The sequence below is a fragment of the Stenella coeruleoalba genome (genome assembly GCF_951394435.1).
Source record: "Stenella coeruleoalba genome assembly, chromosome: 10".
Taxonomy (NCBI): Eukaryota; Metazoa; Chordata; class Mammalia; order Artiodactyla; family Delphinidae; genus Stenella; species Stenella coeruleoalba.
This window is the reverse complement of record NC_137156.1, coordinates 102648446-102674938: the sequence shown is the minus strand read 5'-3', so window position 1 is coordinate 102674938 and position 26493 is coordinate 102648446. Positions and strand designations below refer to the sequence as shown.

At 59.3% G+C, this 26493-nt stretch overlaps 1 protein-coding gene across 6 annotated transcripts in view; it reads right to left on the bottom strand.

The window, feature by feature from the left end:
• Nucleotides 1-26493, bottom strand: part of IQSEC1 (IQ motif and Sec7 domain ArfGEF 1) — a 331046-nt gene that overhangs the window by 45418 nt on the left and 259135 nt on the right. Inside the window, exon 1 of one of the 6 annotated variants that reach the window (XM_079934547.1) lies at nt 20713-21047. The exons of the other annotated variants lie outside the window; for them this stretch is intronic. Coding sequence (XP_079790673.1) covers nt 20713-20777 — 65 coding nt within the window. The 5' untranslated portion in view covers nt 20778-21047. Of the gene's footprint in view, nt 1-20712; nt 21048-26493 lie in introns of those variants that run through there. 6 annotated transcript variants of the gene reach the window in all.

Here is a 26493-nt window from a genome sequence, read left to right as displayed (position 1 = left end):
GTTTCTAGGACGTTCCATGACAGTTAAGGCTGGTGCCAGCACTCTGAGAAAACGCTCCTGATCCAGCAATCCCTTTTCTGGAGATCCACGCGAAGGAAATAAGACCAATACGCAAAGAGGCGAGTACAAGGAATTCCACCGCAGTGTTGTTTCTAATTATAAAAACTTGGAAATAATCTAAATGCCTGTCAACAAGGGATTGATTTAAATTAATTATATATCAATATACTGGAAACAACGTCAAGATGGGGGAAGGTTTAGCTTGATGGCTGTTCTTATGAAAAAGACTGGGGGACCTTTTTGGCTGACCTGAGTTTAATACAAGCCGAGAAGCCAGCCACTAACAAGAACGAGTAAAAAGCCAGAAGCAGACCCAGCCCTACCGTCCATGACAGGTATCGGATCACAGCGGAAGACCGTCTGAGCCCCAGATGGGTTCTCAAGCCTGGGCGCTTTTGCTCCCACCTTCTCCCGCCAGCCCAGGACAGACATCGCTAATCCATCACAGACTCCCTTCTGCACGGCTGCCAGCACGGCGCACCACAGACCACGATGGACGCCAGCTGGGGCGAGAGAGGCCCCGTCTGCCAACCCCAATTACAGCACAAGGCGACCTCCCACCAAGGGCTGAGACCGTGTAGCCAGGAGAGCAGAGGCCAGAGGGGATATGAGGTCTGCGGTCAAGCCTCTGACGGGCTGACAGGCAGAGGACAGAGCAGATCCTGCTGCAGACAGAACTGTGACCTGCATCGCCCTGCTCGAGAAAAAATGCTCTCATGTGGTCAGGGCTGCTCTGGAGGTGATGAGCTCCCCGTCACCGGAGGTGTGCAAGCTGCGGCAGGTCAGACACCTGTCAGAGGTGTGGCTGAAGGACTCCTGCACTGGCTAGAAGCCGCCATCCATCTGCACCCCGCTGCCCTTCACTTGCATTTCTTGGCCTCTGAGGCCACACCCAGGTATCAGCTCAAGTCCCACTTCCTCTACGAGGCCACCCCCGCCTGCTGCGGCCCCCGCTCCCGCACTCCTGGTCACCGTGGAGATCACCTGGGCGAGTGTGTGTGGGGTCCATCCACCCCACTGGGAGTTCTGCTCTGTGAGGGCTCAGTCCCTGAAAGCCTCAGCCTCCGGCAAAGACCGCGACCCAAGACTGGCTCCTTCCCGAGAGGCCAAGCTCCGCACATGCACAACGGGGCCCCGAGGCTACAGAGCAGGAGGGGGCTGTATGTGTAGGGGAGCTGCACACAGAGGCGGCCACAGTGGCCCGGCCCTACCCACACCAGCCTGGGGACGCCGAGCTCTGCGTCGCCGAGTTACCCCAGGCTCCTCCTCCCCTTCTCCAGTTTTCCAAACATGTCTTCTTGCACTAGAGGCTGGTCTGTGTTATGTTTACGTGGGGAAATGGCTGGATCACAGCGCCCGGAGCTTCCGACAGCCCTGGGATGACGGAAACCACATAAGAACAGAGGACACATTTGAAGCCTCTCCGCCTCCTCTCTGCCAAGTGAGGGGCTGGACGGGCTCCTGGCTGCCGCCTCCTAGCCAGACGTCTGGGCTGGAATTCTGGCTCCACTGCTCACCAGCTGTGTGACCACAGGCAGGAATCCTTCCGTGCCTCAGTTTCCTTTCCTGTAAAATGGGGGCGATTAGAGAGCCAACTTCACATGCCTGCTGTGAGGCTTTACAGAGTCGGTACAGGAAAAGTCCTTAAAAGTTGCTCGGCTCATAAAAGCGCTTTCTGATTGCTGTCTCCAGTTATTCTCTGACTGACAGGGCCTTGCCTGCACGTGCCAGCAGTTAGAAGGGTCACCTACCCTGCCTGCTATAGGGCCCCTCCTTCTGCGGACACCCCCTGCAGCACTGAGCCACGGAGGCGGGTGAGGGGGCTCCCAGGGGAAGGCAGGAGGGTCCTAGAAAGGGGCCCAGGCCCCACAGCCAAGACGCCACATCCTGACTCTAGCTGGGGAGAGTCAGGGCAGGGGGCCCTCGGCCTCTTGAGCCACGGATGTCTAATTATGGCCTGTGAGGTCATGAATGACTTTTCTTAAGAAAGATGTTAGAGGAGGCTCGGGGCAGAAGCAGGAACCCGCTGCTCACCCCCAACACTGATGATGCTGATGACAGAAATCATACTAACGTCTGCATAGTCAGTGGTGTTCTAAGCTGTACGTGAAGCTCATTTAGTCCTCTTGACCGCCCAACACACCCCATAGGCACAGAGAGGTTGGGCCCATCCTGAGGTCACACAGCTCACGAGTGAAATCAGAACCCAGGTAGCCTGGCCTCAGAGCCGACAGACGTATGCCCTGTGCTTCTATGACTTCTGAGTGAACACACACACACACACACACACACACACACACACACACACACACACACACACACACACGTTTGGGTTATACAGCAGCAACTCTCCTCTGTAAACCTGCTGGGTACAGGAGCTGTGCTGGGTGTTTAACCTACGTGGCCTGTAACCCAACCACCATCCCTGGGGACCGAGGCGGTGGGGGTGGGTGGGTGCTAGGCCACTGTCCCTTCTGTAGATGAGGAACGTGGGGCTGGTGGAGCTGAGTCACTGGGCCAAGGTCACCCATGCAGGGGACCTGACCCCAGGCGGGTGCACCTGCCAGCTGGCGGCCCAGAGAAAGCGTGTGCGGTTGACATGCCGGGGGCAGAGCTGGGGTTCAGGGCCTGGGGGTCTCGGAGTCGTGCATGGTCATGAGATAAGCCAGCCCGGGCTGCATGGTGCCAGCTGTGGTCACATGGCATGGAAAAGCCACCCTCTTCCGAGAGGGCCGGCGCCACACAGAGGAAGAGCGATCTGCAGGCCTGCCCGTGGTTAGACGTCCAGGGCTCTGTTCAGGGTTTCTGATTTCCAGAAAGGGAGTCCAGGCCAGAGACAACTGACGCGCGGCCTCGCGAGCTCCCCCTGGGCTCCTGTGACTCTGCTGCCTAGGCCACGTTAACAGGTGTGTCGCCCAGAACGCGGAGGGGACGGTCTTGCTCTGCGCTAGCTTCTGGGGGAGGAACGCAGGCAGACCAGGGCACGGTCTGGAGGGGAGGGGAAGGGGGCAAGGAACTGGTGGCCGTGTCCTCCATCCTGGGGCAACAAGGGCAGGCAGGTCTCAGGGGCCACAGGCAGTGTGAAGGCAGCCCGGAGGCTTCGGGAGGTGAGGCGTTTAGCAGTTCAGCTACTGGGGAAGGGCTGCCTCGGGGCAGTGCAGGCTTTCCATCAGGGTCTGGAAAACCAGTCTTCAGGGACTGCTGTGGCTTGGGGTGGGTCGTCACCCACATACACCCACCCAGCGTGCCACGTGGGAGCCCTGGCACAAGCTAAGTGCATGTATTTAGTCCCTGCCGTGGCCCTGTGGAGAAGGCACGGCTCTCCCCCCTCCGCTGACGGGAAAATGGAGATTCAGGGTTCAGGGCTCGCCCAAGGACGCAGAGCTTGAAGCAGAGTCAGGATGCAAGAGCAGGTCATTCTCCCAGTCTTTCCCACTGACACATGCCTGGCCCCGAGGAACAGCATACAAGGACACGGGGTGGATGTGAAGGGAGAAGTGAGTGTGTAAAGGGACAAAGAGCTGGTGTGCCAGGAAGACGGGGGCAGAGGGCTTCCCCAGGGGACCGGGGAGGCCGCACCTACGCTGCTCACCCACCCTCCTCCCTGGTCTGGGTGGAGGCAGCATCTCCAGGGAGGACTAAAGCCTCGCAGCCTGGACCACAGTTGGTAAGTGGTCCTCAGTGAAGACGGATGCCCAGCTGGCAACCGAAGGGACTTATGGATCCCGGCGGACACCCCGAAGCCCTTCCCTCCCAGGGAGGAGAAGCTGGGCACCCCCTAGACTGAGGCCGGGCAATGCTAGGCACCTCCCCTGGTGGGCAGGTTGGGTCAGTGTGACCTAGAAGGACCTCAGGAGGGCTGCAGGGCTGGTGGAAATCTGGGGAGGGTGGATGGAGGGCCGGGCGGGCAAGTCCACGGGGAGCACGCAGGGCCTCCAGACCCCGCCGAGGCCTCAGACAGAGGGGCTGGGGGGAGGCGGGAGCCACATCCACCTCAACGCCCACCTAAACATCCAAGGTCCCTTTTGGCTGCTTAACGAGGAGCCTCATATCCAAAACGAGGGAGGCGACGAGCTTTCTGGACAATCTGGAGGCGGCCCTAGGGCTTGGCAGGCGCAGGAGAATCAGGAGAGTTCCTGCTTTTACCCAGTTCCTACACTTGCTTTAATGAGGCTCTACAGTGATCACAAAGGAACTGAATAAACGCGTGTCCAGCCCCAGGCGCACCCTCTTTGCTGCCCAGCAGACCCCTGGAACACAGGCTCCGCTGAGCTCCTGCGTGGCCCCCACCCGCCCCTGCAGTCGCCCCATCTCAGCCGATAGCAACTCCATCCTTCCAGCTGCTCAGGCCAAAAATCTGACGGCCGCTCTTGGCAATTCTCTTTTTCTCACACCCAACTCCCCGTCTGTCAGCAAATTGGGCCGCTCCACCTTCAAAACAGAGCCAGCACCTGACTGCTTGGCCTCCCCCCCACTAGCCCGGTCTGCGCAGGCCTCACCTCTTCCTGCCTTATGGCCACAGCCTCTCCAGCAGGCTCATCCGACCCCTCTCACCCCTTCATTCAGCAGCTGGGATCTGTTAAAACACAACTCGGACCAGGTCCCTCCTCTGCTGTCCCTCATGGGGCTTAGAGCCAAGGCCTCACAGTGACCCAGAAGGCTCTGCAGGACCGGCTGTCCCCCCGCTACCCTTCCTCCATGCCCCCTTGGCCATCCCACCCCCACCCTGCTGGTCTGCTGGCTGTTCCTCCACATTCCTGACACTCGAACCGCAGGGCCTTTGCACGTGCTTTCCCTCTGCTGGTGTCTTTTCCCAGACGTCCACCTGGCTCACTCCCTCACCTCTTCAGGTCTCTGCTCAAAGGCTGCCCGAGTCTCAGCGAGGACCCCAGCCCACCCCCAATCTCCCCCTGCTGCACCTCTCTACAGTGGTATGCCACCGCCTTGCCACCATCTGTGGGAATGTCTGTCCCGTGAAATCTAGGCCTCAGAACAGCACCTGGCACATAGGAGATGCACACACTCTGAACTACCCCTACCAAGCCAAGGAAGCCTTTTTAAAGAAACCCAGACTCCCGAGGGCTGCTCTGTCTGCCACGTGGACCGCAAGGTCTGTGGGAGCGGGACCTGAGCCCAGGTGGGCACCAACTTACAACAAGCTGTCTCAGCCGGGTTGGCTGGACCCAACCCTCAGATAAGGTTTCAGATCCTGGTTGGGGATGGCGGGATACGGAGCCACTGAGACCCAAAACACACCCAAAGTGCCAATTTCAATGCAGAAAATCCACGCAAACATGACTCAGAACTGTCTAGAAATAGGTTTTTAAAGGAAAGCTGGAAGCTTTTCTACCTCCCCGCCCCTAACTTTTGGGCTCAAAAGGGACAAGGACCCTCTGGCTGGACACTGACACCCCTCCCTCGCGAGGTGGTGCCCAGGTGACAGACACGAGATAACTGCAGAGGGCCTGGGGCACGTGGCCCCCAAACCGGGCTGGTCCCTAGATTCCCTTCAGAGAGTCGGCAGCCGATTCCCACCCAAGTCTGGAGATCCCGAGAATTCAAAGGGTCAGCCAGCAGTGCGGCCCCTGAAACGGGACTTCAAAAAGAGCCCCGCTGGTTGTGACCTGTGGCCTGTTTGGAATCCTGACTACCAAGCCAAGCCCCCCGTCAGACACAGAGGAAACGGGGGCTCAGCAGGAGAGACCCGGCCACACCCCTCCCCTCCCGCCGCCCCACAGCCCTGGCTCTGCAAGCCCACCCACGGGCAAGGTGCACACCTGAGGCGGAGGGCCTGAGTCCAGCTCACGTGGCTCTGTTTGCACACAGAGCAGTGGCCACCATCTTCTTTTTCTTTCTCAGGTGAGAACTAGGTACCAGGAGTGTTCACTCACCCGAATTTCTGGCTTTTCTTAGATAAAATCAGAAGAGATCGCATTCCTGCGTGGCCTCCATCGCTGAGCTCAGAGGCAGCCACCTGCAGTGCCCTGGGCCCCCGCCGGCCGCCTGCCTCGTGGTGGACGCCTGCCTGCCTGCCTGCCCCGCAGGTGCCGAGGGCACAGAGCCGCAGCCACGGGCCCAAATCCCCCGAAGGGGCGACTTCCCCTGGCCTGACCTCAGGTTCCCAACAGTAAAACAGTCCAGCCAGGGCCCTGCAGCAGCGGCCTGACGGCTCAGTCCCCTCCAGGGCCCCCAAGGGACATGGCGTCTGCAGGCCGAAGCCTAAGGATTTGGCCTGACCAGCTCCCTTACTGAGGCTTTAAACATAGCCACATAGCTAATAAGATAACTTACTACAGGGTTTTGTTGTTTTAAAAAAAGACTGGTGATTTTAAAACCTCACCGGTTTTAATCTCTCTCAAGGTTTTCTCTGGACCTGAAAAGTCTCATTCACCAAACCATGGATGGGGCAGCTGGGCTGCGTGGGGACCGCAATGTAGACCCCAAAGCAGCCGCCCGTGGGAAGGTCTGTCCTCCCCCAGGAGCCCCCGTGCAACCCCCTCCCCCAGGCTGGTCACTTCATTCCGTGAACTGAAGCCAACTATATGACACACCCAGGTCAGGGCCAGCGACGCGGGGGGACACGGACAATGACGACGGATGGCGTTAGGAACAGTCATGGGGGTGCATCAGGCGCCCGAGGCGGGAAGCTTCCTGGAAGGCACAAACCCTCTGCCAGGACCCCAGGCGGAGCAGCGGGTGGCGGGGGAGGGCTCTTCCCGGCTCAGGACACTGTGTGTGTGGAGGCTAAGCAGCGGAGCTCGGGGTCCACTGTGTGCACAAGGGATGGGAAAGCTCAGTCTGGCGGGACACACACGGGGCAGCAGGAGCCAGAGTGTTCAGGACCTTGCAAGGCTTGTCAGGGAGGGTGCAGTGGACCGCAGGGTCGGGGCAAGGCCAAGGGAGGGTCTAGGCTTTACCTGGGGTGGGACGGATGGCAGTGGCACCCTAGAAAGGGAACGCTAACTGTGGAGCACAGGCCCCTCAGCCGCTGAGTCACTGCCTCCGCCTCCCCCCATCCTTCCCCTGCGGTGACCCTTCGGGGCACAAGCAGGCCTTGACGACGGGATGGGGGAAAGGGCTGGTCCCAGGGACAGTGATGAGCCAGAGGTCACCGAGAAGCTGGGGAGGCTAAGGATGGGGCTGAGAGGGCCCGGAGGGGAGGGAGGGAGGGAGCTGGGGCAGAAGGAGGACGGGTGGGTGAGAGGAGGGGATGGGCGGTGGCTGAAGGGTTGGCGCTCCAGGGAAGGCCTGTGGTGTGCCAGCCGGCAGGGACCTGGGCACACCTGAACAGTACAGGAAAGGGCCCTGGAGGAGCACCAGAGGAGAGGGCCCCAGCAGGTAGGACCCAGCAGCCCGGTAGGACCTCTCCCCTGCCTTGCTTCTCCGAAGGGCCGGGGCGGGGTGGTCAGTGGGCTGCCCCCGACCCCCAGCTAGCTGGGACTCGGGCAGGGCCAGTTTCGGGAGCCCGAGGTCTGAATTAGACCAAAGCAAGAGAAATGGGGTTCACTCCGACCCTGTGTCCAGCTGCAGGGAGGGCCTGCAGCCCTGACACCGGCCCTGGGTCTCCACCCCCGCGCCTCTTGGCCTCTGTGACCCGCAGACCCCTCGGATGGCCCCTGAGCCTGGAACAGCCCCTCCCAAGCCGCCCAGCCACCGTCCTCCCTGACGAGGGCGGACAGGTCGCTGGCCCGACTGCCCCGTCACCTCCGGGGAGAGGGCTGTGGCCGCAAAGCATCCGCTCCCCTGCCCCGAGGCCTGCGCTGCCGGGGATGAGGTCCAGCTCAGCTCCGCCTCCCGCCTCCCGGGCTGCAGACTGGCTCTACTGGCACCAAGGCCTCCAGAAGTGGTTTTTATATACGTATAAAAATATAGGACTCAGAACAATGAACTTCTCAGAGTGGGAGGCTATTTTTAGAGCCCTGCTAACTGCGCCAACATTCAGCATCTCCCTGTTTGTCAGATGCTGCTGGCGAGATGGGCCTCGGGCAGGAGCGGGGTCTCCTCAGGACGCGAGCGCATCAGGAGAGGGGCGGTGTTGGGACACCCGAGCTGTGGGGCGTGGGGGCCACCGCATGGCACTCCCCACCCCAGGTCCTGAGTGCCCACACGGCCCTGCAGGGCACTCACCACTCTACGGTGTCCCGACGGGAGTCGGCAAGAGTATGGGCGGGTGGCCCACACCCCGGGGTCCAGCCACCCTCCCCAAGCCTCAGTTTCCCACTTGCAGGGCAGGAGCGAGGCCGCCCCCTCGGGGGTATGGAGTCGGGGACCCGTTGCCGGGCAGGAGCCCTACAGACAGCCAATGCCGAGCCTAACTGGACAGGAACCCTCCAGGGGGCGGGGCAGCGCCCTTCCTCAGACAGGCCTGTTGTCACCAGCGCACGGCCAGAGGGAAGGAACAGAAGTCCGCTGCACAGCCAGGCCCTCGCCCTGTGAACATACTTCCAAGTCGCTCTTCCGGCCCTGGGGAGGTGGCGGCTCCAACATCCCTGGCGCAGGCCTGACTCCTAAACATAAAGAACGGCTGTCTACCCGCCTGCCTGCCGGAGCCCGGGCTGGACCTCCCGGCAGCTCATCGTGAGTCACTCCCATTAAAATAGCCGGGGGGGGGGGGGGGAGGACGAAGGGTCAGAGGTCAGCACCAACAGCCTGCAGTCAGATCCAGCGAAGGCCATCCCATGGGGCTCAGGGCACGGCAAATGCAGGGCATAAAGGCCACCCTGGCAACAGGGAAGGGAAAGGGGTTCTGCAGCTACCAGCCCCACCTTCCCCCACCTCCACTGTCTCCACTGCATCGAGCAGGCTGGTTATCTGACTGCCTTTTCTCCTGCATCCTGTGTCTCTGCCTTGGAAAGCTGGGTGGGGGCTGCATGCTGCTGGCCCCTTGCTCAGGCCCCCAGGGCTGACAACAGGGCTCGGGGAGCTCAGTGAGCATTTGCTGAATGAGTGAATGAGCGAATGAGCGATGCTACACGAGCGATGCCACCAGCGGCTAAGGGGCCCCAGTGAATCTGGGAAGTAGCATCCCTCGTTCGTTCGCTTATTCACTCAACAAACACAGAGATGAGAAGGATGAGGCCCACTGGACGATCAGGATCCAGAGCTGGGCATCAGGCGAACCTCCCAGCCTCCCCTCCCACACCTGTGCCCTCTCTTAGCTACTCCTGGACCAGGGGCCGCGTGCCCCTAACTTTCCCTGTAAGGCCTTTGGGCGGCGCCCTCAGCCCCTTGGCCAGGCATTTCACTGGGGCCGCCTCAGTCAGGCCCAGCAAGCCCGCAGCCGGGCTTACTCCTCCCTCACTTACAAGCGGGGGCACCGATGCCTGGGGCGGGGGGCAGACTCATCCGACTCCCCCGACACACCCACAGCCGTGACGGGGCCTGGGACTCTGGACCTGCGCCCACGCCTGCTCCCTGGCCCTGCCGCCCGGCCCCGGCAGCACCAAACGGCCGCAGACTCAGGCGAGTTTCTCTGAGGCAGAGACGTGTGTCCTGCACCCAGAACGCCGCTCCCCAAACCTCGAGGCTCAAAGGAACAGGGGCCGCGTGCAGGCCACCTCTGCCCGCGCCCACCTCCCCAGCCCTGGGAGGCCTGCTGGCCGGCCCCGATGGGGCCTCACGGGAGGCAGGCACAGGGACCCCTCCACAGGCGGCAAACGTGCGCGTTTACCTGGGCTGGAATCCAGCTGGCGGGGAAGCCACAGGCTCGGGTGGAGGCAGGGTCGCGGGGAAGGGGTGAGGGCCGACACAGGCAACCCCCAATCCAGCCCAGCCACGGCCTCTGCTTGGCGAGGGGCTGCTCACGTGGCATCACCCGCAGTCCCAGGGGACCCCAACCTGCCCGAGGATCTCAACCCACATCCCAGGGACCAGAGCACCAAGCCAGGGGACAGGCCTAAACCAAGGGAAATGGGGCCTCTAATGACAGTCCTGCAGCCAAACGCAGGACGGGCAGCCTTTCCAGAGAAAGGCTGGAAAAAGCCTTTTATTCTCCCCAGCGCCATCTGGGCGAGGACCAAGGGAAGGGTGAGGCCCAGCCATCTGGGACCCTGCGCCTCACACCCAGGACGGCTGGCTGGGAGGCCTGGCACCCACCCTGCCACTCCTCACATGGGCACCTGAGGGGCAGAGCTCTCTGGGAGACAAGGGTCTCTGCGAGGGGAGCTCACGAGGTCTCAACACAGAGCTCCAGATGGGCAGCTAAGGATCAGGCCACCTGGGCCCATATTCCAGCTTGGTAACAATCAGACGGAGCTGGGCGGCAGCCACACCCATCAGAGGGCAGGCGTTCTCCCACCGCCACAGTCCTCACCACTCCCTATAGCCTGCCCACACCTGGCCTGCTCCTCTCCCTCACACCGCCTTCCTTTCAGAGCATCTGCATTTGCTTGCCATGCTTGCAAAGGACCAACATTCACAACTCAAAGAGCAGAAAAGTCAGATCTGCAGCTCCGGTATCTGCTGTTCCCAAGGAACCTGATTTAGAACACCAAGTCCCGAGGGGCAGGGTTCCAGAATTCCCACAGCTCCGCACAGCGGTGGGAACGCCCAGGCCTTCCACTCTGTCGCACCCTCTGAGCGTTTGATTTTTGCAAGACCCACCGCAGTGGGTCCACGTGGCTGACAATCCACAACCACACAGCTGTCACGGCCACCAAACTTCAACCCACCAGACGTCCTCCTTCCTCAATGTCACGCGGCTAGGATATAACTTAAAAAGCGCTCATCCAAACCTGGATGCCCAGGTGACGTCCTGGGGTTGGCCCACCCTCAGCAGCCCCCTTCACCCGTCTGTGAAAGGAACGGTGCCCTGCAGCTCGGGAAGCGCCCACAGGGAGTGTAGGGCGGCTCTGGGAGGAGGTCAGACCAGGTCGAGCTCCAGCTGCCCCGCTGCCGGGCTGAGTGACCCCGGGCAGGTGACCTCACCTCTCCAGGCTTCCGCTGGCTCATCTTAGCAATGGGTATCACTCCTGCCCGCTACCCAGCAGGCAAGGGGGAATCAAGTGAGCACAGGCTTTGCCAACTGCAAGCCCCCGTGTGAGCGCGCGGGGTATTTCTGCTCTGCACACGGGACGGACAAGGGCTTGGCCAAGAGCCTTTGCCGGGTTTGCTGAGGCCGGAGAGAGATGTGGGAAACGTGGTCTCCAGTCCAGCACCAACCTAAGCACTCCCTGCTCGGGAACCAGGAACACCTTGGTGCAACGCACAGAGCTTCATCCTTTCACTCCACCCACAGGTTACCTGAAAGTTGACAAAACCGTTCCCCTCACCGGGATCTCGTGCACGCAGCATCACCTCTGCCCCGTGTGTCTTTTCTTCTTGGCCACTTCCTACAGCCTGCCCTCGCCAGACACTCATCCCGGCCTGAGCCAGGGCGGTCCTGGTCGGTTTTGACCATTTGACTGCATGAGGATGACTGGGGCTTCCAGTCCCTGGGTGCACTCGGAAAGATTTTTCCAAACACACACACACACACACACACACACACACACACACACACACACAGAGACAGACACACACACACACACACACACACACACACACACACACACACACACACACACGCGCGCGCGCGCGCGCGCGCGCGCGCGCGCATGCACACAGCCAAAAATCTTCCCAGCTGAGCCAAATTAAATACAGAGGCCTCTAGTTATTTCCATACGCGCAACATGGACTTAAATAAAGCAGTTCTCTGTGGCAGGCTCCAGCAGACTGGGCTGGGCCGGGCCCCAGGGACCCTACCCACCCCCCTCCTGGCAGGGCAGGCAGGAGGCACCAGCTGGGGAGGTGGCTCGGGGGAGCGACCGGGCAGACAGGGGACATCCGGCATGCAGGCCTCCCATCTGCAGCCCACCCTGTCGGCCAGGGCCCGGTGCAGGGCCCTCTCGGAGCCCGGGATGCTCTCGGCCCAGCTGTCCAGTCCCACCCTAGACAGCGGGCGACCAAGCTGTTCTCGCTCCCTCCGCTGCGAGAAAGCACTTTCCAAATTGCAAATCATCCAAGTCCTTGCCGACCTAAAATCTTTGTCACGGTCCGACTCCCTGGGGCAGTGCCCATGCCCGCTCCCACGGGGCCCTGCCCACCCCTCCCCTTGTGCTCCAGGCTGTGGCACTGTCCATGCCCTTCCCGGGGCACTGGGCGCCCATGACGGAGGGGGCACAGCCCATAAGAGGCCCCCGGACGCCCTGCCTGATAGTGAGCTGACCCTGGGACGGGCACACACGTTGTGCGTCTGTGTCCTCAGGGCCAGCACATCCTAGGATGAGTGAAGGAAGGAAGGAACTGACAGTGACAGGAATCACTGCACAGCAGCAGGTGACAGCCACACCCCCCAGCGTGCTGAGCATCTCACAGGGAACTGACTAACCATCCAACAACTTTTTCTGTCATAGATGTTTACTCTCTAGAGTAGTTTTAGGTTCTCAGCAAAACGAAGCGTCGAGTACAGGGTTCCCATACACCCGCCCCGACACGTGCACAGTCGTACCCCCATCAACACCTCCACCAGAGCGGCACCTCTGTCACAGTCGGGAACGCGTGGACACCGCGCTGTCACCCAGGGGCCGCAGGTCACTGAGGGCTCACGCTCGGAGCTAAAGGTAGAGGCAAGTGCTCTATCACCTACCCATTTAGTCGACAGAGAAACTGAGACACAGAGGTAATGTAACTGAGTGAGTGGGGGAGGGGAGAAGGGGGGAGGCCAACCAAGGCACCGGGCCGCCGGCCGATGGGCCACCGTGTTTCACACCCGCACCTCTGCAATCCCTTCCTTGGGAGGGGGAGCCCACCCCCCTTGCCTGCCCCCCGACCCCCTCCTGCCTCTCAGGACCTGGACGTGCAGCACCGCCGACAGGCCCCCACCCACACGCGGCAGCCGGAGCCGGAACAGCGAGGGCCTGGGGAAGGATGCTGCCCTCAACCTCCTGTAACAGCGGCACACAGCCCTCCCCTGTCTGGCACCTGGCAAGCAGGAGTTGCGCGACCTCGGGCAAGTGACTAGGCCTCTCTGTGCCTCAGTTCCTTAGCCATAAGATGGGGGTGTTGTCCAGCTCACAGGGCTGCTGTGAGGGCCACGTGGTAACGCACCCAAGTCCTCACCTGGGGCCTGAGAATCAGGACGTGCTGGGGGCTGCGTCCCACGGCGCCACAGGGACCGGGTGGCTGGAAGGCGGTGGGTGGGTGGCAGTGGGAAGAGACCTTAAGGAGAGGCCTTTGCTCAGAACCCGGCGTCAGACCATGTGACCCAAGACCAGCTCCCGCCTGAGCAGAGTGCGGGGTGCGCTGACTGGGTGGGCACCGGTTCAGAGCAGGAGTGGGGTGGGACTCGGGCATACTGTGGCTTTTTAACTGAATCTGGTTGCGCACCCTCTGTGTGCCCAGCACTGTGTCAGACGCTGGGGCGGTGACAGGGATATGTTAACATGTTCCTAAGGACCAGACCAACTCATATTTCCTGAGCACCCACCGTGTGCCAGGCTGAGACACAATGCAGGGCGGTGAGGGGGGGTGGGTGTCAGGATGACTCCAGCCTTCTATCCGGAGCCCGAGCCAGGGTCGGGCGGGGAGATCTGGGGAGGGGAGGCCGTAAGGAGCCAGGGTAGAAGCCTCAGGACACAGAGGAGGGACGAGGGCCTGGTAGAGGCCCGGGTGGGAGAGGGGCTGGCCACGAGGGCTTGGAAGGAGCTGCAGTGGTACATGTGGATGTCTCTTAAGCCAGAGGAACGAGCACTTGGGGGCCACGTGTCAGGCCACCCAGAGGCCAGCCAAGATGAGAGGCTACTGTGTGGGGGGACAGGGGCCACTGCTACCCCACCACCGGGCGAGGGCAGCCCTGGGGCAGCAGGCAGGGCCCCGTGGGGACACTGGGCAGGGAGCCCAGTCCTGCCTGGGGGCCTGCGGGGTGAAGGCCAGTGCCTTGGGCATCCCACCCGACGACCTGACGGAGGGGCCTCGCAGGCCTGGCCTCCCCCGGGGGCTGGCGTCACTCGGGTCTCAAGGCCGGGAAACCGGGCCAGGCTCTGGGTTCCCAGGCTGGGCCACCACAGCCAAGGGCCATTGGAGGAACGCGGATGTGCCCCAGGGACCCACCCCAGCCACACGACATCTCCACTGCCAGACGTGAGGCTGACCGCACGACAGGTCCTTGATTTAAAATCAGCAAAATGTCTGGGACTTGCCTCAGAATAATCCGGAGGCAAGGAAGTAAAACTGCCCATGGGAACCATTCGGCCATTCTCTCTACTTTGGATATGTTTGGAGTTTTCCATAAGAACGAGTTTAAAATAGTGCCAAGAATCTGCCGTCCACATCAAGGCCTAGCATCTTCCTGGGCCATTCTGCCATTTTTACTGCATGGGGGAAAAAGCCCAAACCCTGCACATTTGATTTATGGCTTTGAGAAAGTCAAGGCCGGAGGGAACAGAGAAGCCGCATCTGCAGGGCCGCACCTCGCCCTCCTCGCGGCAGAGGAAAGAGCCGTTTCCCAATCACTTCCTCTCCGGCCCCAGCACGGCACTGAGCTACCCTGGGGCCTGTCCAGGGTCTACACGGGGAAATAAGACCGATTCATAAGAACCCGGGAGCAGCCGGCAGTTCCTGAACAACTGCCACCAGCCCCTCCGCGGGGGAGCCGTCCTGACACTGTCAGGGGACCCGGAGGGCCCTTCTCACGCCGGGTGGCCTCGCGGGTGACCTCACGGGCCAGCAAACATGTTTATGAGATGCCAGGTCACTAGCCAGAGCTGCAAGGGTTCCGCACCCACTGCGATGTGGACTCTGTGCTCTCCACACGTGGCTGCTGGGAGAACCCAGTGCTGCTGTTTGGCCTGGGGTGGGGGGGGTCCCACACATTCCTGTCTGCCCCCCGCCCCTTCCTGCCTCTGCCTCATCCTCCATTCTTGAAAGCCCAAGCCCTCGCCACAGTAAGGTCAGGGAGGGGGAAAGGTATACTTTAACCTGAAGACCAAATCTACATCGTACAAAACTTGAATATGTTTTCATTTTCTCGCCTCAGTTTCCTTGTCCATAAAATGGGAATAATACTTCACAAGGCTCTTGGGAGGTTCAAATAGGATAAGTGTGTGTAAGATTCAAAGGCCACCCGAATGTCAGATATTACCATTTTTATTCTGTGGCCCATTCCAGTCTGGATCAGACCTGTGCCAACTCCAGACCCACCAAACCCAGCCAAGCCCTTCCCCTTCCTTGCAGGTGCCCAGCTGCACGTTTCCCAGTCTCTGGGCAAAACACTCCACTGTCCATCCTCCGTGGGAGGTTTCAATCCTCAGCTGTAAGCAGAGGCTAGGAGCACACACACAAGCCCACGGGGCGTGTCGCCCTTCACCAAGGCTGCGATCTGGGTCCTCCAGTCACCGCCGCCGTGCACCACGAGCAGCCTTGGCCCTGCCTGCAGTCAAAAAGAGGGGCCATCCATTCCTCTCGAGGAACAGCGCCGTGGAACCCCTCAACTCTGAAAAAGTGAGAAGCTACCGTCTACCAGGTGTTTACATGACACGATTACGTGGATCAACTCATGTAATGAGCTCTTACTGTCACTCACCTTTTGCAAATGGGGAAACCAAGGCACAGAAAGGCTAAAGAACATTCCCAGGATCACAGAGAGTGTGAGGCCCAGGGCAGGGTCACAGGCTACAGTATCTGCCCCCCAACCGCTGGACCAAACGTCCTCCCTCAGCAAATGACCACAGGGGTCCCGCGGTCTTCACAGAGGTGGAAACCGAGGCCCAGAAAGGGGACGTGACATGATGCCTGACGCCAGGGCTCCCAGGGACGCCTCCTCTCTCTGGAATAATCAGGATAATAATCAGGATAAATAATAACACTGACAATGACCATAACTGATACTTACTGAGCTCTTTCTATAACACAGTAAGGCACCATGTTTCACTCGGACGACTGCATCCAGTTCTCACACCACCGAGCCTCCCAGCCAGAGACAGAAAAGCAAACACTGTTTGCTTCCATCTTCCATCTTCAGGCATCGGGAAGAAAGTGCACACAGTGGCAGACAGACACGGACCCTGCCTGGACCACAGCCGTTTCAGGAAACCCAGACGAGGAGGCTGCCTCCCAGCTGGGACTCTTTCATATTTTCCAGTTTTTTTAATGGTCCTCCTCTCCTCCCATGGGATGGAATTCAACAGCCCACATGCATGTGTGTCCCCTCATGACGTCAAAGGCCTCTGGGCTTCCTCACCATGCACAGGCCAGCTATGTTCGCACGGGTCCCTCAGCAAGGCAGGGGAAGTTGGCTATTGTCCCTGAGACCCCGTGCCACACTGAGACTGGCCTGGGGGTAAGCGTGCTACCCTCAAAATGCGTCAAGTACTTGGGACCAAGGGCATCCTCCAGCATCCTGCTGGAGTGTCTGGGGAAGTAGCTCTGGGGTCTGTCAAGACATTAGGAGAATGGAGAGGGATGTCATCAACCTGCCTATAGCTGGCACGTTTGGGGACACTCTGGGAATCCTCAGAGCAGGGGATACTAGACTCCTGTTCTGTGGTTTGGGAAAGGTGCAAAAGGTTCTACTTGCGATGTGACATATTTTGCTGAAGATTATTTAGTCCGAGAGGGAGCAGAGCCTGGCTGTGAGGAGTGCAGACCTCAGAGCCAGGCAGACGGAGTTCAAAGCTCAGCTCTCGGGATTACTGGCTGGTGACCCTGGGCAAGGCATGTAACCTTCCCCCAACTGAAAAATGGGCCCAGCAGAAGCTCTTTCTCATAAACTGCTTTGAGAACTAAGTACTTCGTACAGAGTTCACCAAATGGCAACCGCTGCTGTCATTATTATTATACCAACCTTTGAACAAAGAGGAAAAAACAATGTCGTCATAGTTTCCCCATCTATACAAAGAGGGAGGGGACTCTGGCCATGGTTCTACACCTGGGCCTTAAGTTCACATGAAACTGTCTTCGTGTTAGGAAACTGCAAACCAAGGAAATGAAATGGAAAGAACAGTCCTTTCCATCAAGGAGCAGAGAAACCACAGCCATGTACGAATAAGGCATTAAAAGCTATTAAAGTCAGAGCAACTAGGACCAGGCCCAGCGCCCCATGCAGACTCCAGAAACCAGCAAGAAGGAAAGCACTGAGGATACGTAATGATGGGCCGAGGGCTGCCGTTCCTTGTTGGGCATGTACCAGGGGTCCTCAGTCACCAGGCAAAGCTGCACAGGCCCCACAATGTACTTTGGGGTCCCACCTCACAGATGAGAAAATCCAGGCTCAGACAGGGGAGGCAATATATCTGAAGCCACGCAGCTGGGAAGAGTCAGGGTTCTGTGCAACCCCGAGGTCCAGGCCCCGGGGCTCACGGCTTCACACGAGTAGTCTGGTTCCCCTACATCGAGCCCAGGGCCTGGCAGAGCAGGTGCTTGGTGAGTGAATAAAGGAACACAGGAAGTGTGACGTGGCTGCCCCGGGGCTGCACACGTCTCTCCAGAGAACACAGTGCCCTCCGGGCCGGAGAGCGTGTACATCCACGGGTGCACTGCTCGCCGCGACGGCCGAGCACGAAGCACAGCCGGGGGCTCGGGGGCACACGCCCAACCCAAGTGCAGGCACAGCAGGCAGACGAGCAGCAGTTACCACGCCACGTCCTCCACCACGACTGCCACCACTTTCCCCTCACGCAGCAGGAACAGCCAGATTCTCTAAGGCCACACCGACGATTTCTTCAAGAGCTGTAATGGCCTTTAAACTCGTTACGATTTGCTTTTTGAGAACAAATGATAAATCACACTCAACAGCCTTTGCACACCCTCCCCCCGCCCCCCAGGAACACACAGTTCCAGGGCACCCGGGCTATCTCCACAGGACTCTCTCCTGGCTGGGTCCAGACCCATCAGCCCTGTGCTGTCGCCTTGCCTCCGTGCTTACTGGGCGGATATTCCACACGTCATCATAATGCAGAGGAAATTTACAAAAGAGGAAGGAAGAAAATCCAATGGGTCCCTGGTGGTGGGAAGCACCTAGAGCTGACCTGGGCCGACTGTGCGTCTGACCGAGGACGGGGCAGCCAGCGCAGCGAGGGCTTTTAGCCGCCCGCTGGGAGGGCCTCGGGCCCCTCCGTGAGCCAGCAGCACCACTCCCTGTCACAGATGGGGAAACAGAGGTTCGCAGGGTGTGGAAACTTGCATAAACTCACAGAGCTGAGCTGGGGTTTGGAATAACGGCTGTCCGCCTCCCCAAGCCCTTCTTTCCTGACGCCCTGAGCCGCCCTGGACCCACGGATTCTCCCAGCAAACCACGATGGCACGTTCCAGAGCCCAGCCAGATAACACCCGCACACGCGCACACGTGTATACTGAGCGCCTGGAGCCCTGTCCATACTCTTCCAGAAGGACCTATTTGTCTAGTCATCACGCTGTTTGACTGTGCAGCCGGCAGTCCTGTCCGTGTTTCGGAACCAAAGCTGTGTAAATATTAGCACAACCAGCTCAGAGTCCGACTTCCTTGAGCGAAAGCCCAAGGATGGCGGCAGGGCTGGCAGGGACCCTCCGCAGGCCTCCATCAGATCGTGTGGGTTCTACTCTGGGCTCGCCTTATAATGCTCTGGTCATGTCCCTGGATTCCCTGCCTCTATGTGCCCATGTGGAAAGGTAGCGTGGGAGAGGCTCGAAGAGCAGAGCACCCAGGACAGGTGCCAGGCATGCTGTTGGCCGGGGGGCGCGGCCGTGCCGGGACAGGTTGCCTTGGACCTGTTACACGCTGGGGGTGTCCCGAGGCCTCTGGAGCCTGCTGAGTCGTCTCTGTGTTTAGAGACGGGGAGATGGCCCTCCCGGAAGGACTCTGGGCTGGGGGCAAGCTGGCCAGCCCAAGGAGCACCCTGCTAAGCCACCACAGGCCAGGGCTGCGCTGATCCTCTCCCGCCCTCCCCCAGGCACTCCGCAGCAAATGGGCCCCACCTGCTCGGAGGCCTGAGGGTGAGCTGCGGGCTGGGCCTGAGTAGGGCTTAATCTCCAGGGCACCTGGCCCGGCGGAGACCAAGGAGCAGCTGCTCATCACCAGCTCTGACCACAGAAGGGCCCAAGCAGGCTTCTCTATATCTGGAAGATTTAGACTGGCTACACGGAGGGACTTCCAATGAGAAGAGATGCAGGACGTAGGAACATGCAGAAGAGGTGGCCACGGACATCCCAACGGGAAGGGTGGCACTGGACAAGTCCTAACGGACGCAGAGACTCCTCAGGCTCTCTCTGCTGGCGATGGAGGAGGCCCAGCCAGCAGAGCATGCCGACTACCGTGTCCCCGCCAGCCTGTGGCCCCAGGAGTACAAAGACTCTGAGTTTTGCTCACTGCTGTGTTCCCAGTGCCTAGAGCAGGGACTGTATACAGCAGGCACTCACACCACAGAGCCTTGGTGCTGACAACAGAAGGCTCAACCTCAGTTTGCTCCCCTGCAACATGGGGATGCGGTACCGCAAGGACAAGAATGCAAAGGAATACGGGGTGGACAGCTGCGCACGGCAGCGGCACCAGCACGTGTGGGATGCGAATATCATGACCCCCCACACCCCCCACCCCCACACCACTCTCGGACTGATGCCATTGACTCCAGACAGCTGGTCCTGCAGCTGCAGCCTGCCTGGCCTCCGCCCCAGACGCAAGTAGCCATGGTCCCTGGGAACCACACCCCACAACCCCACGTGGAGCCTCAGTCCCAGGGCCCCGGCCCCTGAGGTGAGGTTGGGGGGCGCGGAGAGGAACATACATGTGTTCTCAGCGCAGCTGCCAGACACACGCTGCAGAATTTCTGAACTCGGAGATCAAACGGCTGAAGATGGGCTCCCGCCGCAAGGGGCCCGACACAAGCCAAGACAGTTTGTCAACAAATCCCTTCCGCCCCACAGCCCTGCTCCTCCGGGGGGCCTGCAGACAGCTCAGGGGGCAGCTGTGCTGGCGGGAAGAGCGAGGAAATCGATATTCCCAGCACATACACACTCTCTCCCTCTCTCTCCATAAACACAGGCCCTTGGACGCTCAGCCAGCCACCCGCAGGCCCCGAAGAAGAGGGATGATCTCTAGGGCACACAATCATGCCCGCCAGACTCCATCCCGGGCCGCACCAGACACACATCAACAGACGCCCCCAACCCCACCAGCGGCCCCCTCGCAGCCCCGCTCAGACACAGCAGCAGCCACATAGAACTCGACCTTCCTGCTCCAGGTGCCCCGGTGCACTGCCAGGCGTCCCCGCCAGAGCACACCCGGGCACCTGCGCACAGCCCCGCACACTCTCCCCGGGGGCCTCCCGACAGAGCGGACACAGGCCCAGGGTCCAGCATCAACAGGCCTGCCACCTCCGCCGGCCTGCCACCAGACACAGCACAGACGCCCGCTGACCACGCTCCCTCCCACAAACTCCCGGCCCCCTGCGGGCCGCCTGCGCCGGATACCAACTCCCAGTGGTCTCCCCACGAGACTCGCCCACACGGGCTCCCAACCGACAGTCGCTGACGAGCGCGAACGCACACCCTCCCCCGTTCTCGGGCCGCTCCTGGCCCGCACGCACACTAACGGGGAGCGCTGCCCCCGGACCCCCCAACCCCTCGCTCACACTCACTTGGACCCGCGCTGCACGACAGCACAAGCCCACCCCGCTCAGCCGGCCGCCCCGCCCCGGCCCTTACCCGCTGTCAAGCTCCAGCTCCAGCAGGGACTGCGTCCGCTCCGAGTTGCAGTGCAGGCACCACATGGCGGCCGCGGAGGGAGCTGGCGGGGCCGGGCGCCCGGGACCCAGGCCGGGCCAGCGGCGGCCGGACCCGGGCCGACACCCGACCGCCCGCGCCCTGCCCGCCCGCCACGCGACCACCTCGGGTCGCCCGGCCCAGCACCCGCAGGTCCCCGCCGCTCCCGACCCCAAGTCCGAGCCCCAGGCCAGCCGAGTCCGCCCCGCCGCCGCCCGCCGCCCGCCTGGCGCAGCGCAAGGCCAGGCCGGAGGAATGTGGCCCCGGCGGGGGCGGGGCCGGGGCCGTGGGCGCGGGCGCGGGAGGAAGGCGCGAGGGGCGGGACCGCGGGCGGAGGGGCGAAGGGCGGGGCCGTGGTGGGGGCCGTGCCGCGGGCGGGAGGGAGCGAGGGGCGGGGCCGCGAGCTGGAGCGGGATTCTACCAAGGCGGCATCATACCCTGTCCCAGACATGGGCCTTCTCCTGGGAGGGCTGCGCCCTCCCTCCAAGACGGAGCCCCCAGTAGCCATATGTCCCTCCCAAGCGTGTAAGCACAACAAATACAAAACCCCAAACCAGCCAACTGCAGCCTACTCTGCCAACGGCGCCAAGCTCTGCCACTCCTGACTTTGGCCTCAGTTTATAAAACGGGGCTTTTGCTTTCCCAGACAGTGCGGGTCTGGGCTCTGACACCCCTGCCCTGGAGATAGGGGAGTGGGTCCCAGCCTGAGGCTGGGGATACCCTTTAGGGGACTTTTGGGGGAGGATCTGATGGAAGCTGCTGCTTTCTCCCTAAGCCCACCCAACCCTTTGCCCTCCCCTCACCCAGAGACAACTTCCAGACCCCCATGGCAAGCTTAAAGTAATACTAATTAGCATTTTAGAGCTTTTTACTGACATTTGGTCCTCAAGACAACATTGTGATGCAGGTGGAGTTATTACTGACCCCACTTTCCAGAAGAGGAAACTGAGGCTCAGTTTACCGGGGTTAACTCTGAGAGGCTCCCAGGCTCCTAGAAGCAATCACGCCTTGCTGTTCTCAGTTTGCACATTTTTTGTATCGTCTGTCCTCCGGCTCCTTGAAGGCAGGCACAGTGCCCAGCACCCACACTTGTGGAATGCCCAAATGTAGTTGGGAGACCTCAAGCAGAAAGACACGATCAAAACCCCACCTGTCCTGGGCCGCCCCACCCGCAGGTACATCTCCTGGAGGGCCAGGCAGCCGGCAGGTCTGCGGGGGTCAGGAAGCTGTGGGAAGCCACGTATGCAGGGGCATCCGCTTGTGCCCTTCTGACTCTTTCATTTGGAGGGGGTGGTGCGACGGGCCCGTTGAGGAGCATTATTCCCAGATGGGGAACTGGGGCGGGTGGACAACAGTGGAGGGAGAGGGCTGGGCTGGCCCTGCTTACGGCCGGGGAAAGGGCAAGCCCTAGAGCCAGTTTAGTGCTCCAGGGTTCCCAGGCGGGAGGCTGAGCAGGAATCCACAGCCCATCTCCACATGCCTCTTCTTCACTTCTGATGTTTTCTTTGCTACATTAGAAATAAATGAAGACCTGTGAAGGAAGTCCCGCGCGCCACCTGAGCGGGCAGGGGTCCCCAAGTGGGTCTCGGAGACAGCGGAGGCCTTTTGGCATTGTTTGACCCCGTGACCGCCGGGGCCTCGACCTGCGAGGTTGGAAAAATTACAGGGTGCACAGGCGGCCTCGGCTCTACAAACAACCAGCTGGGTGTTTAAAGCCCTAAGTAAAGACGAAATCAGACGCGTGGGAGCATTTTTCTTTTAAACAATAAAGGTCATCATTCGGAAAAAAATAAAATGAAAATAAATGAAGACACAGGATGGGAGAAAATATTTTCAAATTATGCATCAAATAAGGGTCTAGTATCCATACTAGATAAAGGACTCTTACAACTCAATAATAAAATGGCAAATAACCCAATTTAAAAATGGGCAAAGGACCTGAGCAGACATTTCTCCAGAAAAGATATATGAATGGCCAATAAGTACGTGAAAATTTACTCAACGTCACTAGTCACTAGGGAAACGCGAATGAAAGCCACAGTGAGGTGTCACCTCACGGCTACTAGGACGGCTGGAATCAAGATGGACAAAAGCCCCTCCACACAGTGTTCTGGAAGAAGACCTTCACATGCTGCATGCTGGCTGGGGGTGGGGAGATGGGAGGGGATATAGTTGATAGGGTTGAAACAGTCCAGTTGGGGAGGGGGGTGGAGAAGTCCCACCCCCACTTGAACTGCCCTCTAAAAATAGGCTGTAATAAATGGAGCCAAGAGCGTCGCCCCTCAGCTGCTGGAGCGCTCCAGACATGGGCTCTGACCGCCTCACGACCCGGATTCTCCAAGAATTCCAGGCACTTCTCCAGGCCCAGGGCCTCACCGCCCGCCAGGATAGTCTTGGCGACATAGTTCCGGCTGGGATTTAGAAAAACGGCGTTGAGTCTCCCTGTAAGCATTTGGACTACCAGAGGATGGAGTCCCTGGAAACCAAATGCCTCTTTCATTCTCTCCTTTTATCTTCCTGCAGAGTGTGACTTCTGCTTCTGGCTCTCAGTTAATTTCCTCACAGATTAATAATTTAAGGACTCGTGAGGCAAGTGAGAAAGCCAAGCCTGGAGAGGTAGAGAAAGCCAATTTTTCTGCCGGGCAGAAATGACTAGACTGGGTAGAAGTCTTACACGTGCCATTTGGGCAAACTGCTTAGGCTTCTGAGCCGTAGTTTCCTTAGCTGTAAAGCAAGGCTCATCAGCCGCCTCTCCGCTGGCTAATCCACCGTGCCCTTTCCTTTAATTTAGCAAACATGCATCAGCGCATATTCCAGGCTGCTGTTGTGAGGCACAGTGGGGAGACATTGCCGTGACAAGTGTCCCTGGGGATGATGATATGACAGTCTGGAGGAAGTCGCCTGTAACTCTGCCCCCACAAAAGGCTCCAAAGATGAAGGGACATTTAGGCTGGGCCTTGAGAGGTGAGTAGGAGCCCACCTAACAGGCTGGAAGATGCCAGAAGTGCATGAAAATGTTGACTTTCACTGTATCAACCTGGGTTTCAGTCCTAACCTACTTACCTTGGCCCATTTCACATGCCCCCAACCTGACTCCATTCCCATCTCCTGGGCCTCTGACAGCCTCCCGCCTTCCACTGCCTCCTTGCTCTCCTCTGACCAGACATGTGGCACGCATGCCCCCAAAGGCCAACCTTTGCAGTCCGTCTCCCAGAGGCCTCCTCCTGTGAGGCCTGGTCTGGCTCCTCTTTCTGGCCCTCGCCGAACCTCAAGCAACACTCCCCACTGTGCTGGCTGGTAGCCAGGACTTGGGTTTCAGCTTTCAATGTGACTTTACCCAGAAAGCCACCCTGACTGGCCCCCAATCCAAGTCAGAAACTCCCTTTACATGCTCCCCGGTTCCTTGCCAGGGGCAGAGGAACTGTGCTGTCCTTGCCAGGCAGAGCTGGCCTGCGTCCTTCTCTGCAGCATCCCCTGTGCCCACTATAGGGCTGGGACACCGAGGTGCCCAGGCAAATCAATCAAATGCAAACTAAGGCCTGGGGGCAAGTCCAGCCCCCTGCATGCTTTTTTAAATAAAGTTTTATTGGAACAAAGTCACACTCATTCCGTTATGTATTGTCTACGGATACTTTTGTGCCACAACAAAGTTGAAGAGAGACTAGGGCTCGCGAGCCTGAAATATTTCTGTCTAGTTCTCCACAGAAAAGGTTTGTCAGCCTGACATAATGAAGCTCCCCTGAGGGAGTTCTGCATTAGCTCCACGTGAATTCTCTGCCTGCTCAGCCAACCCCCCGTTCCCTGCGTCAGGGCTGTGGACGAGATCTGGGAAAGAGAGTCCACGTGTCATGGGGAAGATGGTGATCGAAACGATAGGGCCGGGCCAGGCAACCTTCAGACAGAGGGCCACAAGATGGGACCATCCACTGTTCGGAACAGACACTTACAGAGAGAGCTACCTGCCCAGGTGCACAAAGACGCAGGTCCAAGGGTGTTAGTTGTCTGTAACAGCAGAACGTGGAGAAGGACACAGACAACGTCTGTCAATTGGTTATGTAAACTGCAGTACAGAGGAGCCCTACGTTAAAAGAACGGCAGCAGCACTGTACACACTTGCAGCAAACGGTCTGAGACACAACATCGTGACAAAAAGTGCAGACAAGCGTGAAATGTACAGACAATAAAACATACAGAACACTAGTATGCTTACGTAGCATAATACGCTCATAGGCTGTTTCTTAAAGGAGACCCAAGAAACGGGTACTGGTGGCTGCCTCTGGGAAGGGAAACGGGGGTTCCAGAGATTCCTGGGGACACGGCTCTGCCCTCTAAGCTTGGGACACAGGGTGGGAAGGAGGAAGGAGCACTTTAGAACTACAGTGTTTGCAAAATTTTAAATAATTGTTTTAAAAGTCAGGGAAATGAAGAAATCCACGATAGACGTAACAATCCAAGGGACTACAGGTTTTCTAGCATCTTCTAGGAGACTCTGAAGCCCACCAGAGCCAGTCCGCAGAGGCCCCAAAGGCCAGACTGTACTGAAGCCGCCTCTTGGGCCACTCTGTGAGAGGTTGTGTCCTATGACAGCCACAAAAACAGGTTATGGTCAAGCCCATCCGAGCTTCCCTCCTAGTGTCTGTTGATCACTAGTAAGTTACTCTTCGCATCACTGAAAGGATCCTCCCCATGTCACAGCCACAGCTCTGTGACCCTCCCTCCAGCCCAATCCTTCACTCCACAGACAGGGAAACTGAGGCCCAGAGAGACGAAGGGATGAGCGCAGGCATGTGGCCAGGTCCTAGAAACAGTGACCCTGACCCAAGCGTCCTACCTGCCAGGCCACAAGCCCCCGCTGCTGGGATGGCATGGCAGGGATGGGGACTGTCCAGCATACAGCCTGCGTGTGGGTGAGTTGTGGGTTCCGTATGGAACAGAACTTATTTATCTGAGTGTCGGATGCCATGAAAAACCACAGACACTGCACAGAACAGAGAACTCTGTAGCGTGATCTCTCTGGGAGCCCAGTCAGCCCCAGAGGAGAAATTTCCCAGGTAAATAAAGCTGCTCTCATTAAGTGCCGAGTTATTTTAACAATTTCAACCAGTTTTCCTAGAAACCTCTGCAAATCACGGACTTCCCTAATCTTACTAAACAAAGTAAACGAAATGACCCTGGGATAACCTATCTTGGGAGCCTGCGGTCACCGGAGGTGGTGTAGTGTTGTTTACCGTGAACCAGAGTATTTACCTGCTCAGGTACTACCTGGGTGACATCTAGCCCCCGACTCTTTCCAGCCCCATTCCCAGCCACCATCCCTCCCATACAGTGACTCCCAGAATGCACCAAGCACTTTCCTGCCCCAGTGCCTTTGCTTATGCTGTTCCCACTTCCTGGGTTGCCCTCTTCATCTGCTTGGCAACCTCCGACTCAACCTTCAAGGCCCAGCCCAAATGTCACCTTCTCTTTGAAGCCTCCCCTAGTGCCCCCACCCCCCTAGGCTAAGCGAGAACCCCTCACCCAGACTGTGGGCACCTTGAGGGCAGGGACAATGGCACTCCATCACTCTCCCAGTGGTGGGGCTCAGGTGCGACTACTGCTTCACATAACCGGCCTGGTTCCAGACACCTGTCCTGGCACCAGGGGAAATGGGTCCCAACCACAAAAAACTCACTGGGTACTTGGGTTGGCCAAGACCTGACCCACGCTGGTGAGATGAAAGCGGCC